The sequence below is a fragment of the Rhinopithecus roxellana genome, chromosome 11, assembly GCF_007565055.1.
Source record: "Rhinopithecus roxellana isolate Shanxi Qingling chromosome 11, ASM756505v1, whole genome shotgun sequence".
Taxonomy (NCBI): domain Eukaryota; kingdom Metazoa; phylum Chordata; class Mammalia; order Primates; family Cercopithecidae; genus Rhinopithecus; species Rhinopithecus roxellana.
Genome location: NC_044559.1, coordinates 116,752,569 through 116,770,543, shown reverse-complemented (window position 1 = coordinate 116,770,543; position 17,975 = coordinate 116,752,569). Strand labels below are relative to the sequence as shown.

The window sequence follows — 17,975 nt, the reverse complement described above, 5'->3', positions numbered from 1 at the left end:
TTTTTTCTGAGACAGGATCTTGCAATATCACCCAGGCTAGGATACAGTGACTCTGTCACAGCTCACTGTAGCCTGGAGCTCCTGAGCTCAGGCAATCCTCTTACCTCAGCCTCTCGAGTAGCTGGGACTACAGGCACATGCCACCATGCCCAGATAATTTTTTTTTTTTTGTATTTTGTAGAGACATGGTTTTGCTGTGTTGCCCAGGCTAGTCTCAAACTCCCGAGCTCAGGTGATCCCTCCTTGGCCTACCCAAAGTGCTGGGATTACAGGCATGAGCCACCGTGACTGCTGGGCCTGTATTTTGAGTTTTTAGGTGAGCCGGCTCCCTGCTAGGTGCTAAGGACACATAAATGAATACCACCGCTCCCTTCCTCTCAGAGGGCTCCCAATCTGCTCCTCTTTTCTCTGATAAATCGTTTTGCCTTTAAGTCTTGCATAATGATGTAGCCACATTGAGACCTAGTTGAATAGTTTCACAATAACTCCCTTAAGTCAGAGGGCCTTGGTGAAATAACATTGACTTTTACTCTGAAATCCATGGAAATGCGAAGTTTACTGTTCTGTTCTCCTTGATAAAATATAGCATAATAACTAGTTGCTGGGTTACTACCTAAAACACAGGCCCCAAACTGCAGCTGGGAAGGACAGTTAGCAATTAAGTAAAGGAAATGACTATGACTAGTGGGTTTGAAACCCAACCCACTGCCCATATCCTTCTTAGCACAGGGAGGCATCGATGTTACTTAGGCAAATTTTATCACTAAGGAAGTAGTTTTGGTGACTCATGCTCATACAGAATGACTTATTTCAAGATCTGGGTGTTCAGTAACCTTACCATTACGCTTTGTTTTCTCTGTTTTGGGCTCAGACAGCAAAACTCCCTTTGGATGACATAGATTTATTACTTACTAGTATATCATGCATTGGCTGTCCCACATTTTGAAATTTAATGGAATCGTGGTGATCAGAATAAAAGGTCAGTATTTCCTACAATATATTGATATGTTAAAGGTAGATCTAACACCTTATTTTCTAAGCAGAAATATTATCTTATTACATATCTTATGAAATGTCTAAGTTGACATTGCTTCCCAATTGTTTTTTACTTAATGTAACAGTGCTGTTTCAAATACTAGTCATTATTTAATAACTAAAATGGAATGCTGAAGATTTTATACTATGACATAAAATGCCTTATTTTTTTCCCCAAATATATGAAAAATGGAATTAAAATCTCCACTGAGGGTTGCTATTACAAAAGGAAGAAATCCTAAGGAAATTCATTGGCTAGGTTCTTGGTTCAGATTTACAGCCTACCTGCTTGATGGCCCAACAGCATTTATTTCTTGACAATTGACATTTTTTTCTGTGTTAAAAATAGCTGAGAAGTTGTAGAAAAATTAGTTAATTAAAACAGTTATAAGTTGCTAATGTGTTTGGAGAGCTATATGGAAGAACTTACTGTTGACAGAAAAAGCAAGCCACAAGCCAAGGACCTGAGCTGGCTTCTGGGGTAGGGCAGGAGCAACATGGCTTGGGTTCCAGGGTTTGCTGGGAGCCTTGGAAATGCCAGCTTACAGTGTGGTCAGCCCAGGACTTACCTGAATCACTAGTATACCTTTTGTCCTAATTCCAGAAATCATGCCATAAATCTCAAAATTTGGACAGTGTTACTTGAGCTGTTTTTATTTTGCTTTCAATTGAGTCCTTTTCTGGTTTTAATTTTGTAGCTGAAACAGCTTGAAAAAGGCAATGAGTCATGACAAATATTTCTTTTCTTCTCCATATGGAAGCCTTCAATGTGAGGCCCAGGCATTTGGTACCATGTGTGCAATTCATGAGCCTTGGCATCTGAACACTTTTCTGGAAGGATCCATCAAGACAACACATCGGGGATGTACTAGTGAAGTGATTTTCAAAATGTGCTACTCAGACCTATAGCATCAACATCACCTGAGAATTTGTTAGAAATTCCAACTGTTAGGCTCCACTTTACACCAACTGAATCTGAAACTTGGGGAGTTCATGGGGTCCAGCAATTTGTGTTTTTACAAGACTTACAGGTGATTCTGAGAACCACTGTGCTAGTGAATTGTTACTGTCTGTGGCCACGTAGAATATGAAAAGTATAGGGTTGGAAAATGGGGAAATTAATGAGTGTTCACTTATGAGGCAATGAAGAATAGATAGAAAAGAATGAGTTAACTTTTGGAATTCAAAAAAGAAGCAAATTGTAAAAGCCAGGAATTTGATTTGTAGGATTAATTGCTTGCAGAATCTTTGCTTTCTCAGAGAGGGGCAATCCAGATCACTAGGTTACCGTGAAATATATTGGTATGGTTCTAAAATTCCAGAATGATCTCACTAGTGAAAAAAGGCATACCTTTCCATATTAGGACAAAACTTCAAATCAGGTTTGTAAAATCCTATAAGTTTCTTGTATCCCATTGCCATGGCCAACTTGTTCATCTCTGGACATCCCAGTTTCTACATCTGAAAACCGTATGCATTCCTGCTCACCATGAATTATCTCATTGAATGAGGCGAGAGATTCAGGATGTGTAAGATAATTTATGAAGCACTTGGATTACTAAGAAATGTGAAGTATAAAGATCAAGAATGATTAATGTAAACATTGGTGGCAAATAGGTGTTTCGAAGTTGATACAAAAAATGAGTTGCTTATTTCAGTCTCTCTTTGATATATCTGCCTTTTTAGTGCTGACTCTATCATGTATTCACTATTTGATTTTAAATGAATCACATGTTTAAAGCTTTTAATCTGTTTCCTCAACAAATATATAGTTTTAATAATATCTACTCACAGGATTGTTGTGAGAATAAAATTGATTCAATTGATTTTCCAAAAAAATATGGAAATACAGTTTTTAAAAATAAAGCAATACCGTTTTTGGATATGCTAGTGCCGTGACTGTTATTTTACGTCTGGGTTGAGGAATCCTAAAGGATTGTTGACATAATGACATCATCCAGGGGTTTGGAATAAGAGCATACATCAGCAAGTTTTCTGATTACAAAAAGTAGCTATGTTTACTTTTCTGTTAATTCTCCTTCAGTGGAATGTTTCAATTTTCTCATGAAATGGGGGAGATCCATTTTTTGAGAGCTCTGTTTTATTAAAGAAAGCAAGTCTGGTGGCTCATGACTATAATTTCAGCACTTCAAGAGCCTAAAGTGGGAGGATCACCTAACCCCAGAAATTCAAGACCAGCCTGGGCAACATAGCGAGAACCCATCTCTATGAAAAATTTTAAAAAATTAGCTGGGCATGGTGTCGCATGCCTGTAGTACCAGCCACTCAGGAGGCTGAGGTGGGAGGATCATGTAAGCCCTGGAGGACTAGGCTGCAGTAAGCAATAAGCTGTGATCATGCCACTGCACTCTAGTCTGGAAGACAGAGCAAGACCCTGTTTGTTTAAAAAAAAAAAAAAAAAAAAAAGAGCCGGGAGTGGCGACTCACGCCTGTTATCCCAGCACTTTGGGAGGCCGAGGCGGGCAGATCACGAAGACAGGAGATCGAGACCATCCTGGCTAACATGGTGAAACCCCGTCTCTACTAAAAAAATACAAAAACAAAATTAGCCGGGCGTGGTAGCGGGCGCCTGTAGTCCCAGCTACTTGGGAGGCTGAGGCAGGAGAATGGCGTGAACCCAGGGGAGCTTGCAGTGAGCCCAGATCGCACCACTGCACTCCAGCCTGGGCGACACAGGGAGACTGTCTCAAAAAGAAGAAGAAGAAGACCAAAAAAAAAAAAAAAAAAAGGCAAGTTTGATATTTCGTATCCTTTGACCGGAGAAAATACATTTCACATTTCATTCATTCTTTCAGGGAAAAAAGTGGGACTGTGGAGTCAGAGTAGCCAAGCTAAATTTCTCAGCTCCTCTGCATACTAATAATGCTACCTTGGAATAGCCTCATTTTCTTGATATAAAAAATGGAGGTGGTAATATATAAAATTATATATATATATTAAAAATGATATAAAATATAAATATAAAAAATGGAGGTGATAATAGCTGTATGTGCATGAAATGAGAAATGTATATAAAATACATAATCGATTGTCCTAGAGTAAATAATAAATGTTGATTATATTATTAATCTATGGCATAAAGAGGAGAATAAAGAACCTGTGTCCAAAAACCAAGGGCAGGAAGGAATAAGAAAAGAGAGCAGTTGATAAATGATCATTTTACAAATGAAAATTCATGCAGCTCCTATGACTTTTCCAGTCATTTATTAAAACCAAACCATTCTTTGCTCACTTCTAATGAGAAAAGTGATCATAGTAATTTACAACGCTCACATGTATGTAATTTTCCAAATTTCAATCTTGCCTGAGAGTTAATGTCCTCCCTCCCGTGGCTTGACTGTGCTTTAGGAAAGGGAAGTCCTGGGTTTCTCACTCTCCCTACTTGGGTGCCTCCCTTCCTCCTTCCTCATTTTGCAAACTAAGGTTTCTTGCCACTGCAGGGTTAGAGCTCACAGAGGGAAAGAAGTGCAGGAGATAAGAACACTCTTACTTGACAAGGGCTGTTGGTGATCTGGTGTTTACACCTTGAGGTTTGGCATGTGCTTAAAGCTGGCCCATTTTCTAGCAGGTGCTTCTTTGGGGTTTTCTCTCTCTCTCTCTCTCTCTCTCTCTCTCTCTCTCTCTCTCTCTCTCTCTCTCTCTCTCTCTCTTTCTGTCTCTGTCTCTTTGTCTCTTCCCTCTCTTTCTGTTTCTCAAAGCTCCCTGACATGCAGACATGCACTTGTGTTCTGCTTCTCTGTGACTGCAGCCACAGCCCCTAGGAGTCATTCAGTGATATTCCCCTTGTTCCTTTTTGCATGACACCTTTTTTCTTGCAGGTGACCCCTTGAACAGGGCTTAAGACAGCTTTCTTTCTTGTATGGCTCAGATCTATCCAAGGGAATTAATTTGCCTTCCCAAACTCAAAGGTTATAGGGTTACGTTTTAAACTCCCTGGGTGTTTCTGTGAATCTCCTTGTCTCAGGCTTGAGGGGAGAAGCAGACAGCCCCTGTAGCATGCTGATAACTTTCTCCAAAGACCTTCTCTTTGTCTTCAAGAATCTTCAACTCTTTTATACCTTCAACATAAGTATATGGTTGTAAGAATTATGTAACTATTTCTGCACCCCTTCCTTTGAAAAATTTGCATTATACTGCTGTATGATTTCACTTTGGAATATGTTTGTAGTGTTTAGGTACCTTAGGCAAAATATCCTAACTTTTTTTTTTCTTTTTCTTTTTGAGAGACAGGTCTCACTGGTCACCCAGGCTGGAGTTCAGTGGTACAATGATAGCTCACTGCAGCCTCAAACTCCTTGGCTCAAGTGATCCTCCTGCCTCAGCCTGCCGAGTACCTGGGACTACAGGCACGTACCGCCGCACCTGGCTAATTAAATTTTTTTGTTTTGTTTAAAGCCTGGTCTTTAACTTCTGGCCTCAAGGGATCCTGTTGTTCTGGCTTTCCAAAACACTGGGATTGTAGACACGAGCTCCTGCACTGCAATGGCCAAAATGTGATCTTTAGCACCATATTAAAAGTAAAAGGGGGAATAAATCATTTTGCGGATGCCCTGACTTTACAGACCATCATCCTGTAGGAGCTGAGGCAGCCGAGGAGAAGATGCTTTACACACCCAAGGGTTGTAATTATGACTTTCATGGTACCTGGTTTAATCACAAAATAGAGCTTTAAAGGTGAATTATTTTTGAAATGTCCATATTTAGTATTTTCCTCATTGGTAGAATTTTGAAAGAGTGCTTATCTGAGGCCTGACATATTGTTTTGGGAGCTAAAATGTGTTTAAAATGTAATGTTCAGAGGAAGTTAACTGTTAACTTTTCTCAGTTGTAAGATGATTCCAGATTCCCATGTATATTAAAATACATCAGTCTTAAGACAAATTAAACAAAATGTATTATGTATTTTGTTTAAATTATTATTTTTTTGCACTTCAGGCATAAATATTTTTAAATATGAGAACTCCCACATAAACATATGTTACAGCTGTGAGCTCTTGTCAAAAATGTCTGTGACTGCCTTCTCATAGTTTTGGAGATGAACATCTTTATTAAAAGACATTCAACAAGCTTAAAAAAAAATTTTTTTTTAAGGGGGGTGGATGGAATCAAGGTTAACAGAAGAAAGTGCCTTTAATTTTTGTATATTTTTGTAATTTGTTTTACCCCTAGAAATTAGCATGTATTATTTTTAAAATTCAGAAAAATAAAGTCAGCATTTAAAAAGGGAATATATCTTTGATGTGTTTAATGAAGTACAGAACTGATAATGATAACATATTAGGTGAAAAAGAGCAAGGTATAAAACATATATGCAATAAGATTCTGATCTGGGTAAAATACAATTAGTTCAAAGACTATGGGGGAGAAACCTCAAAATACTAGCTATGGTTGGGCACGGTGGCTCACACCTGTAATCCCAGCACTTTGGGAGGCCAAGAAAGGCAGATCAGTTGAGGTCAGGAGTTCGAGGCCAGTCTGGCCAACATGATGAAACCCCGTCTCTACCAAAAATGCAAAAATTAGCCAGGTGTGGTGGTGCATGCCTATAGTCACAGCTACTCAGGAGGCTGAGGCAGGAGAATCACTTGAACCCAGGAGGTGGAGGTTGCAGTGAGCTGAGATCACTGCATGTATTTTTTACTATTAGCAAAAAAGAAAAAAAATGGTCAGAAGAGAGACTCTTGCAGTTACATTGAGCTTTCAGTACTTTGGACTTTTCCAATGTTTGTTTATTAAGTTCCTTTCACTGTAGGTGATAATCAAAAATTTATTTTCCAAATAGTAATGCCTCATATCTCTAGGGAATTAGTAATATGATAAAACTGCTTTTCAATTTTAAAACTGTAAACTCTACAAAGATATAAATAATGCTGTTTTTGGCATTCTTTTTTCATCCTATTCTAGGATTTGGTCCTAAAATGAAAGGAAAAAAAAAAAAAAAAAAAAAAAGACACGCAGATTCCTGACATTCTTTCCTAACCAGAATCCTGTCTAACTCCTAATATGAAATTCTTCCTCAAAATATATACTAACCCCCTTTCATTTTTATTTGATGACTTCCAGCCTATTTTTTCCTCAAAAAACTAGTGTTATCATCTAAATTCCCTTCTTTTAAAAATATGGTCATGTGATTTGTAAATAAATCTGTTAACCTGCAGGATGTTAACTTATGTGACTTTGAGCAAATGACGTGAAGTTTTCTACTTTTTATTTGTAAAAAAGTGAATATTAAAAAAGAAAAGCTGGTAGGTCTAAAATGGGTCAATAAACATTTTAAATATTTATAAAGTTATTTGAAACATACAAGTCATTGATATTTTTCTATTAGTCAAACATACTTTTTCTGTCTTTTGGAATGTGGTCTATTTTTGTCAGCCAGTATTCTCTGAGTGACTAAACATAGCACCAATCCCATTGGAGGATTTATATATTTTAACTTAGCAGTAATTACCTTAGATGGAAATAAAACATTTTAGTCTTGATCTGCAGGAATAAGTTTAACTCTCTAAAGTAAAGGTTGATAGCCTCTACAACATGAAGCTAGAGGAGAAAATTTGAAATATAAAATGTGCTTGTATGTTGTAATATGCTTACATAAGTGACTTTGAAACTGATAAGAAACTTTTTAATAATTTTAAGTAATACGAAGTTTTTTTTTCTTACAGAGTGAATAGATACAGTCATGGCAGTACTATGAAAGTGTTATTACATTTTAGTTATATTTGTCATTATTAAATCACATGAGAACAATTCTAAGTGATACTGTTGTTTACCTAAACTAGTACCTAAGTAGGGTAAAATTAAAAAAAGTCTCTGTCTTTGAATTTTCTCTGGGTTTTAGTTTATCAGTTCTGATGATGTAGCAATGCAGAAAAAAGACTATGAAAGGATGTGTGCCTGTGTGTGTGTGTGTGTTTTCCATTTCCTGGTGTGACTGGGTCTGATTTGTGTTCTTTGGTTACCTTGAGCAGTTGTAAATGTTCAGATAAATTACAAGAGAAAAGGAGCAAAGTACTAACAGCTCTCCAAGGTACTAAATTCTGTCTCCTGTATTTTCAACATGGGTCGTGTTTTTCCACCTGAAAAGATTGAAAGCTATAATAGAAAACAATAAGGAAAGACATCTCTGCTTAGTTTTTGCATATTTTAATATGTGAATTAATCTCTTGGGCATATACCCTTTATGAAAACACACTAGGAAAATGATTCTCTCTATTGTTGGAAGAAATGGGTTATATATTATGACAAAGTTGTTCAGAAAGTGAAAGGAAACCAGTCTTTATTGTTCTAGGCACATTATTGAGATATATATACACACACACACACAAAATGTGTGTATGTAGACAATGTATATATGTACATTTCAATATATACACAATGTATATATGTGTATATATATCAGTATATATTTACACAGATATATATGCATATGATACATATGTATATATGATATATATGCATGTATACCACATATACATTGTATATATATTGAAATGTACATATGTACATTGTCTATATACACACATTGTATATATAGATATGTACACATATAAATGATATATATAGAAATGTACACATATATAATTGATATGTGTACAATTATATACACGTGATATATACACACACACACACACACACACATGGTTACCTTGTTATCAAATATGTGAAGAAAGGGAGTATTTGAGGCAGGATCCATGGTAATCCATCTAGTTCTAAGGACCATATTCTTTGTACTGTATTAAGCTGTCTTTTCAGGAGTGATTGGGCAGGGGATCTGTTATAAATGTTAGTTTGTGAGACAGTCTCTATTTTGTGCAGTTATGTTAACATTTTTGTCTGGCTTTTATAACATGCCTTGCCATATCAGATCAAGTTTTCTTCATAGATCTCTGCAGTTGCCCTCAGTCCTCAGGTCAGCCTGTTCTCAGGAAGTGACATATTGTGGCTCCTGGAATTGCTTTGGTTTAGATCCCTGGCCTTGCCTCTGGGTGTTGGGGGGCAACAGGCAGGACCGACTGAGCCTACTTAGTATCTTTTATACTAAGTTATAGTGTAGCTCTTGCTCTACCTCTCTCTCTTTGCTCCCCATTCCAGAGGAGATTTTGTTTGAACAAAAGGCTTTATTTCTAAAAATAGTTTGGAAAACAGTGTATCAAATAGTCCTTAAGATACTTTCTAGTTCCAACTTTCTGTGAAGTTAAGAAAGCAGTTTTAAAGAATGGATCCCACTATATTTACTTTGAAACATCATCTTTTAAATTTGCTGCAAAATATTTTTAAATTGGGAATTTCAGAAAGAGCCTCCAAGAGGAAAATCCATGTTAAAAATCTATGAGTACTTTGAAATGACAAAGTATGAGGCAAACTGCATGGTTTCTATTTTATTCGGCAGAAAATGTATAATTAAATTTCTTCATGATCCTAATTTTTAAAAACATGTTTTCTTTTTATTCCTTCTGAGGTAAGTCTAAGATAACATTATTCACAGTCAGAAGTCACTAGAATATACTTTATAACCGAAAAGTACCACTTCTGGTTGGGCGTGGTGGCTCATGCCTATAACCCAGCACTTTGGGAGGCCATGGTGAGTGGGTCACTTGAGGTCAGGAGTTTGAGACCAGCCTGGCCAACATGGTGAAACCCCATCTCTGCTAAAAATATAAAGGCTGGGCATGGTGGTGCACACCTGTAATCCCAGCTACTCGGGAGGCTGAGGCAGGAGAATCACTTGAACCTGGAAGGCAGAGCTTGCAGGGCACCATTGCACTCTAGGCTGGGTGACAGAGTGAGACTCTGTCTCAAAAAAAAAAAGCTCCTTAAAGACATCATGAAGTTCATTTTCCATCTGTTCTTTTTCTCTTGAAAGTTTATCACAGCCACTGACAGAACACATCCGCTGTTCCTGTTCTTTTCCTCCATGACAGTTTATCAGTAAGGTGACTGGATAATAGAGAAAGAGAAAGAATGTTTAGCTGCAAGGTTTGCTTTGAGTTCGTTTTGCTCCATATTTGGGGGGGACATTTATTTAAAATTGGTGCTCAGTATACAATAATTGATGCACATATTCCAACACTGGTCATTTATTGATGGGCTATTAATAAAGGCTGTAACTAATAGGCACTATCACTACAGAGCAGCTCTGCCCGATATAACTTTCTGTGATGATGGAAATATTCTGCATCTGTGCTGAGCGATACGGAGCACTTGGTATGTGCCTGGTATAATTAACTCAATTTTAACATTAATTAAATTAATTTAAACTTAATTTACCAAGTGTGGCTACTGGTTATCCTCTTGGATAGTGAGAATCAATTAAATTAGGAAAAATGCCCTATGCTTAGGAAATGAAAGTATTCAATTGCATTTTTTACTATTGGCCATTTTATGGTCTGAAACAGATTACAGAGTTATACACTTTGCAAGTTTTTTGTTTGTTTGTTTGCTTGTTTGTGTTCTGAGATGGAGTCTCGCTCTGTCACCCAGGCCTCCCAAAGTGCTGGGATTACAGGCATGATCCACTGCTCCAGCTGCTTTTAAAATTTTTTTTAATTGCAGATCTCCTCAGTGCCTAGTGTATGAAAGAGTCAACACATGACTCGCTGCTATTAATACGTCCCCCTCCTCTCTACCCCAGATCTCCCCAATTCATGCATCCTGGTTAAGGTCACTGGAAAAATTTTCCCTGAAGATTGTCAGAGCTGTATCTCTGGCCTTCACAGCTATCCTGTTTCTTCTGGGAGTTAAGAGTTAAGCGGTATCTATTTTACTAAGAATTCTACTGTCTATTCTCTGACTTCCTTATTTCCATGCCCAGCACCTCCTCAGTCAGGGCTGAGGCAGCTTCCAGACTTTCAGTCTCTACTCCACGATGGTCTAAGCAGAGGACCACTGAACACTTCCTAAAGGGTCCAAAGCAGCCCTAGAGCCCTTAAATGTCTGCAGCCATCTGGTACGCTCTACCATATGCTGATCCGACTATATTCAGTTTGTTTCAGGCAGTATTGGCTCCTAAAATGGGTATCACCAAGCTAGACTGTGACCGATGCGAGGGATCTGAATCATGCCATGTGATAGTTCATAGCCGACAGGACTGAGAATGCATCACTTAGAGGATGTCATTGTATAGACACTCTTTATTTAACATACATTTATTTGTGTTATGCTAGGCACTGGGCTAAGTGCTTTTACTCTTCATAGCAATTGCATGTCCTATTATTTATACATTTTAGAGGTGCACTTGGGCTCAAAAGGATGTAGTGACTTTCTCCACGTCACCTAGCTAGGGAGCAGCAGCAGCAGACGTGTGCTTCCTGTCTACACTGTGGCTCTCAAGCTTGCATTCTTAACCACAAAGCAAATCATCACAGAAGAGGAAAAAATCTTTTTTTTTCTTTTTCTTTTGAGATGGAGTTTCACTGTTGTTGCCCAGGTTGGAGTGTAATGGCGCAATTTCGGCTCACTGCAACCTCTGCCTCCTGGGGTCAGCGATTCCCCTGCCTCAGCCTCCCGAGTAGTGGGCATTACAGGCATGCACCACCACGCGTGGCTAATTTTTGTGTTTTTAGTAGAGACAGGGTTTCACCATGTTGGTTAGGCTGGTCTTGAACTCCTGATGTCAGGAGATCCACCTGCCTTGGCCTCCCAAAGTGCGGGGATTATAGGTGTGAGCCACCTCGCCCAGTCCACAACTGACTAATTTTTGTACTTTTAGTAGAGATGGGTTACGCCATGTTGGCCAAGCTGATCTTGAACTTCCGACCTCAGGTGATCCACCCGCCTCTGCCTCCCAAAGTGCTGGGATTACAGACATGAGCCACAGTGCCCAGGCAGAATAGGAAGAATTCTTTAAAATCAGTGCAGAAGGCAAATCTAAAATAAACTGGAATTTAGGAGACTATAAGGAAGAATTTTCTAATAATTCCAGCTGTTCACCGTGAAACATTTCATTAGCAGTTTGCAAGCTAAGGCTTATTGCCCACGGATCAGGAAAATAGTAGAAGGCATTCTTAAATAAGTGGGAGCTCAGAAGTGGTAAATGAGCTCTGTGGGCCTTTCCAATTCAAATTTGTAAAATGTACTCTCTTGAGGACATTTCTTACTGTCATTTTCTTCTCGTATGACTTTTTCATTTTCCATGCAATTCATAAAGACCATCATTTTTCATTATAAAACCAGAATGCAACTTATTCATGACCGAAATTGGCATAAGCAGGGTGTCCTCAGCCTGTAGGTGAGCCTGTGTAGGAATCCACATCATGTTTCACTGAGAAATAGAGTGGCCTGGATCATGGAAATTCAAAGATGATTGGAAAAAGCATTTTCAGCACTTGGAAAACTTTATTCCATTTTATTAGATATTAATGATCAGTGAAAGAATGCATAGGGGAAGAAGATAAAAATGTCATTAGATTCCAAGCCCAGTGTCTTTAATAATTGAGTGTGTGCTATTACTCTTTAAATACAATCCTTAGTATTGTGACATGCCCCTTAATTATTTCTGATATGCTTTATATGTGCCTTTATTTTCCAGGTGTTCATTAATGTGTTTTTTTTTTAAAGAAATGCATTTTCTGCTTTTAGAGAAAATGTACTAAATATACTAACATTCAAGTTTTGATATTTGTTTGCTTTTTTAAAAGTATGTCTAGTTTCTGTAATTAAAATATAAATAGTATTGTACATATCATTGAGGATGAATTCATGGGAAACTATGGGGCTAGAGAACTTTTCTTCTCTTTTATGAGCCTTCAGGATTTGCTTTGGGAAAAAGTAATCAATATATACTTTCATTCTGCTCACCCCACTTTTCTTCTCCACTACTCCCTATTGTACCACTTCCACCAGCCCTCCCACTCTTCCACCAAATCACGTAATTTGTGCCAGTGATTGGAAGACATTTGCATACATAATCCCAGGGGGCCTAATATCTACAGATGCTTCCATGGAGATAGTTGTAGATTATGATTATAGAGAGAGTTTTCATTCTTGAAATAATTATCACATGAGATAAGCTTTAGAGAGGAAATAATACATAAAGATGTGGCACATATGAGGTGAAAATTGGGCTAGAAGAACTGGAAGGATTGAACGACAGCTACAAGGGTGATCTGTATTCCAGAAGACGAGGGAGACTGAGGAGTTGTAATGTGTCCAGATATTTTAGGCTGGGAGTCCAGAAGGAAGGTTCCACTTGAAGTATAGATCTCGAAGAAGTCTAGGAGATTTCTAGAGAAGGGAAAGAATACAAGCAGAGAAGTGAAGTGAAGGGTATATTTGGGGAACACCAAGCAGTTTCATTTATAGCAGAGTTCAAGAAGAGAAAAAAGGAAGAAAAGTAAGTTCAGGGCTACACTGCGAAGATCCTTAAGTATCAGAGTAAACAGTTTGTAATCAGCCTGTGTGGGGAAGGGGTTCGAGGCTCCTTCCTCTGAGGAGGTTAGTATTTTTCATTAACTCTGCCACATGTTTCTGTACTGTCTCTCCCCTACAGGTAAGGTCTTTTGTCACATTTAGTTTGATTTATAGCATGAATGCTGAAAATTCCAGATTTGTTTAATATATTGGTTTTCGGCTATATATAAGTCACTATGACTATATAGCTCCCTTTACATTTTATGTACTGAAATTTATTTCTGGTCCTATATGTAATAAATATTAGAAAAGTGGGCTTCATGCATTATACATATGTCAGTGTGTACATGATTTCTATAAGTTGAGTTAATTTAAGAGTACATTTGCTTAAAGCAGGTAACAAGTGTCTTCTTTCTACATTTTTCAAATTGAATAAATAATTAACAGGTTGCCAAATCAGGTCTCATTTTTTCAAATTTGAATTCAGCCATGAATTCATTTCTTGGAACTAAAACACCCTCAGCAATCCATCTCTTTCTGTTCCCTTCTCCTTTATCTTAAAGATGAGGAAACCAGGGTCATCTCAAAGTGACACAATCAGTTAACTGGCAATGCCAGGGCTAAAGCTGAGTTATCTGGTATCTTTCTACCATACCCCTCTTGTTATCTGAAAGTGACTAACAAAAAGTAAAGCACATGGCCAATGCACATTTACAATCAAAAAAGTTAATTTCACAGACAACATCAAAATGAACCAGTGAATTCTATAATTCGGATGCAGTGGTTATACTTTTATTTGTTAACAGCATCACATTAGCAGGCATGCAACTTTTCTAACATATGGGTTATTGTTATTACAAGTGGTACCCCCAAGTTCTCCCTAACGAAAACCTGTGGCAGTGTTGGGAACAAACTGAAGAACACTTCACAATGGGAACATTTTCTATCCTCCATATGGGTACATTATTTTCATTTATAATTGGCTGTAAGCACCCCCCCCCCCACAATTTCTAAGCTCCCCCCAACTGACTGAGTGAATGCCTCCATCAGGCGGATTCCAAAGAATCCTGAAAAACTAGTTCAGGCCATGATGGGAAGGGGAAGAATGACATGCCTCATTATACTCTCCTCTCTTTGGAGTTCAGGCACAACTGATCAGCATTAATATTAAAACAAGAGATCTTCATACTGACAAAACAGACTCTTCTTAGCAATAAGATACCAAAATTCCAACCTGACTCTAGTAAAGCACCACATGAAAGATAGCAGGCCCTAAATCAAAGCATTTTACCCTAAAATAAATTTATTTGACATATTTTGAAATGGCCCTGCACAGCCATCTCTTGTGGGGAAAATCTACATTCTATAGAGACTCCCTTTCCCTTTCCAGGTCTTTTCCTGATCCAAGAGAGATTTAACTAAGAGTCTGGCATCTTTTTACATGTGATAAGAGGCATTTGCCAATTATTCTCTCTGAAGCCTGTTACCTATGAGACTTCATCTACATAATAAGAACCTTGGTCTCCACCTTATCTTAATCCAGACACATTCCTTTCTGTTGATTCCAGGTCTTTAGGTCACAACTTAACTCTTTCAATCAATCGCCAGTTAGAAAATCTTCGAATCCACCTGTGACCTGGAATCCTTCCCCTTTTTGAGTTGTCCCATCTTTATGGAACAAACTAAGTACACCTTGCATATACTGATTAACGTCATTATGTCTCCCTAAAACCATATAAACCCAAGCTGTAGCCCAACCACCTTGGGCACATGTTCTCAGGACCCTCTGGGGTTGTGTCATGGGTCACCATCCTCACCTTGGGCTCAGAATAAACCTCTTCAAACATTTTACAGTTTGTCTTTTTTCATCAACATGAGCCTCTTAACAACTGGTTACTGGACCATCTTGAGGAATCAAGGCCCTAGCACTTAAAGACCCATAAATAATCCTACATGATATTCACTGTGTATTCTATGTAGGTGTAATTTCCAAGCTAAAACATCATTAACTCCACTGATAGACACAACAAACATCCTTTGTATTATTGGCACGCACACAGGTTTTTCTCTGCTGCTAGTGGACCTGTGTCCTTACTTGTAATTCTGGAACCTTCTCTAGGAGAGAGGCTGGTCTGATTTATCTCTATTGACCCAGGGCAGGCAGGACACAAGGCACACTGTGGAAATAATGTTTGAATGTTCAGGCTTCTAAGTGACAGAAAAGCAGCTTGCCTGAAAAATGATTTTTTTCTGGCTTCTAAACAGTGTTAATTCACTTAGAAACCAAGGCAGTTTTCTTCCCTTTACTGAACTCTGGATTTCTTTTCCACTCAAGGCCCCTGACACCAAAGAAGGAAATGGAGCGTAAATCAGGCTACAGAGTGGCTGCCATTCATTCGGGAAGCCTTATTGTTTTCCGTTCTTTGTTCCCCTCTCGACCCCTGCCAACCCCCAGGCCGCGCGGCCCTCTGAAGCCCTCAGCCTGGAGCTGCAGGAGAAGAGGGAACTGAAACGCTGTGGAACCAGAGGCTGAGGGAGCGGCGCGATGGAGGGAGGAGGAGCGACGGACCGGCAGGCCTAGCTCCGGGGCTGCAGCGGCTGAGGCGCAGGGATGGAACCCCTGCGGGTGCTGGAGCTGTACAGCGGCGTGGGCGGCATGCACCACGCGCTGAGAGGTGAGAGCCCATCGAGCACCCCTCTCTATATTCGCTCATGGGGGCTGGTCGGAGCACCGGCGCCGGGAAGGGGCGGAGCGGCGAAACGCTAGGGGCTGACGCTGTGGGGCGGACATGTGGGGCGGCCTTCCGTTGTCTTGGAAACCGCTCCTGCGCGCCGCCCTGTTCACCCCTCCAGACGCTGACTCCCTTCTGGCGCCGAGTCTGGTCCGAGGGGCCGCACACGGCGCCTCCAAGGGCTCAGTTGGGAGTTGGGATTCGCAAGGCAGTAAATCAAACTCAAAGGGTATCAAAGGGGCGAGCTCCCCGCCTGGTGCCAAGGCCCCATTCTAAGTGTGCAGCCACCGAGAAGCATGGAGACTCGGTCCGTCATCCTGGGGGACTTCCCAGCTGGGAGGGAGGGAGAGATGGATCTTGGAAGGGGTAATAGCTGCAATTAAAGGTAGAAGTTTGCGAATGCTAAATAGGACGGTAGAGGAAGCTTGGAGAACTTGCAAGTCTGATCGTTGGAAAGAAACGTGTCTTCTATAGTTCTGCGTTTAGATGCCAAAGAACTGAGTTCCAGCTTGGTGGCAGTGTGACGTTGGGCTAGTTCGTGAACAGTGATGAACCTGTGTCCTGGTTTTAAAAGAGAATGATGATTATAAGGATTAGTCTGTCAAGTGCTTGTTAGTGCCTGATACATTGTAGCCACTCCAAATATTATACATTGTTATCACTATTACTTTAAAACGACATCACGAGATATTATCAAGCAAACTATTACTTTTTATGCACGTCTTTAATTTTGAGGTTTTTGATTTCTTTCGTGCGGAGTTGGAACTGAAAGGTTTACTTTTGGTGATAGTCCCTCAAAATTATTTATTGAGCTCCTATTCTGTGCCAGATTTTGTGCTAGGAGCTGGGGATATAGAGTGACAAACAGGCTTTGAAGGTGCATGTTTATTCTTAAATTACTAAGACAACCACCAAACTGAAACTCCCCTGCTTCCTTATTTAGAACCAAGGCTAACAAGAGACTAACTGTAAGATACAGACAATATTTAATGGGTTTAGTATATAACTTTTTTGAGCAGATTTATTGAGTTTCAATTCTAGACTAGGTTAATGATCAAGTTTTTAGTACTTATTTGCTGGCTATCTTTATTTCTCATATTAAAACTTAACAGCATCGAAACAAAGCTCTAGTACTATTTACTCTTTGTTAATTGTCTAAAGTGATATACTGTCTGTGTTTTCCCACATCTTGAAACTCCTTAATGAATTGCTTAGTACTTTATCCTAAGCTGTAATTCAACCACTCCTTAAGTGTGGAATATTTAGATAATTCTTCAATTTTTTGCAAGTACAGTGTGCTACAGTTACATTCTTGAGTATAATGCCGATTTTCTCTTTAAGCATGTTTCCTAACTGTTGGAATGAATTAATTCAACAGTAAGACTTAACTGTGTGCTAGTTACTAAGTGAAAAACTACGAGAATTTTTCAGACTTTTGAGAGAGAGGATAGCAAATTGCTTTTCAGAGATTTTGTATTATCAATTTTTAATCCTTGCTAATTTGTTAGGGGAAATTGTGTAATTTTAAGTTACTGTTTGGGGATTAATGAAAGACTACAATATCTTCTGTCCTATTAGCCAGTGCAATGTGAATTTGTACACATTTTTCGATTGCCAGTGCTACTGTTGTGAATCTAAGCTATTATGTTCTCTAATTTAAATTATTAACCTAGCTTCCCAGCTTCTCTCCTTACTTCCATTCTGCCTCCCTAATCCATCTGTTTTCCTTCTAGCAGGCAGAATGATCATTGCAGAGTAAACCAGATCATTTTACTTCGCTGCTTAAATGGTTCCCTTTGAGGTTGGAATCACAGTCCCATCTTCTTAACAGGCTTG

General features: G+C 39.0%; 1 protein-coding gene and 1 long non-coding RNA gene across 5 annotated transcripts in view; both read left to right on the top strand.

Moving 5' to 3' along the window:
- The first annotated feature begins 271 nt into the window (after positions 1 to 271).
- LOC115900392 lies at positions 272 to 2,918 on the top strand. Its single transcript, XR_004060068.1, has 2 exons — positions 272 to 979; positions 1,797 to 2,918. It is a non-coding gene; the product is annotated as an uncharacterized LOC115900392 (long non-coding RNA).
- A 12,947-nt stretch (positions 2,919 to 15,865) lies between these two features.
- TRDMT1 (tRNA aspartic acid methyltransferase 1) overlaps positions 15,866 to 17,975 on the top strand; it is a 69,322-nt gene continuing 67,212 nt past the window's right edge. For all 4 annotated transcript variants that reach the window (XM_010354757.2, XM_030941012.1, XM_010354756.2 and 1 more), the window contains exon 1: positions 15,866 to 16,082. In XM_010354757.2, coding sequence (XP_010353059.1) covers positions 16,019 to 16,082 — 64 coding nt within the window. In that variant the 5' untranslated portion in view covers positions 15,866 to 16,018. The remainder of the gene's footprint in view (positions 16,083 to 17,975) is intronic.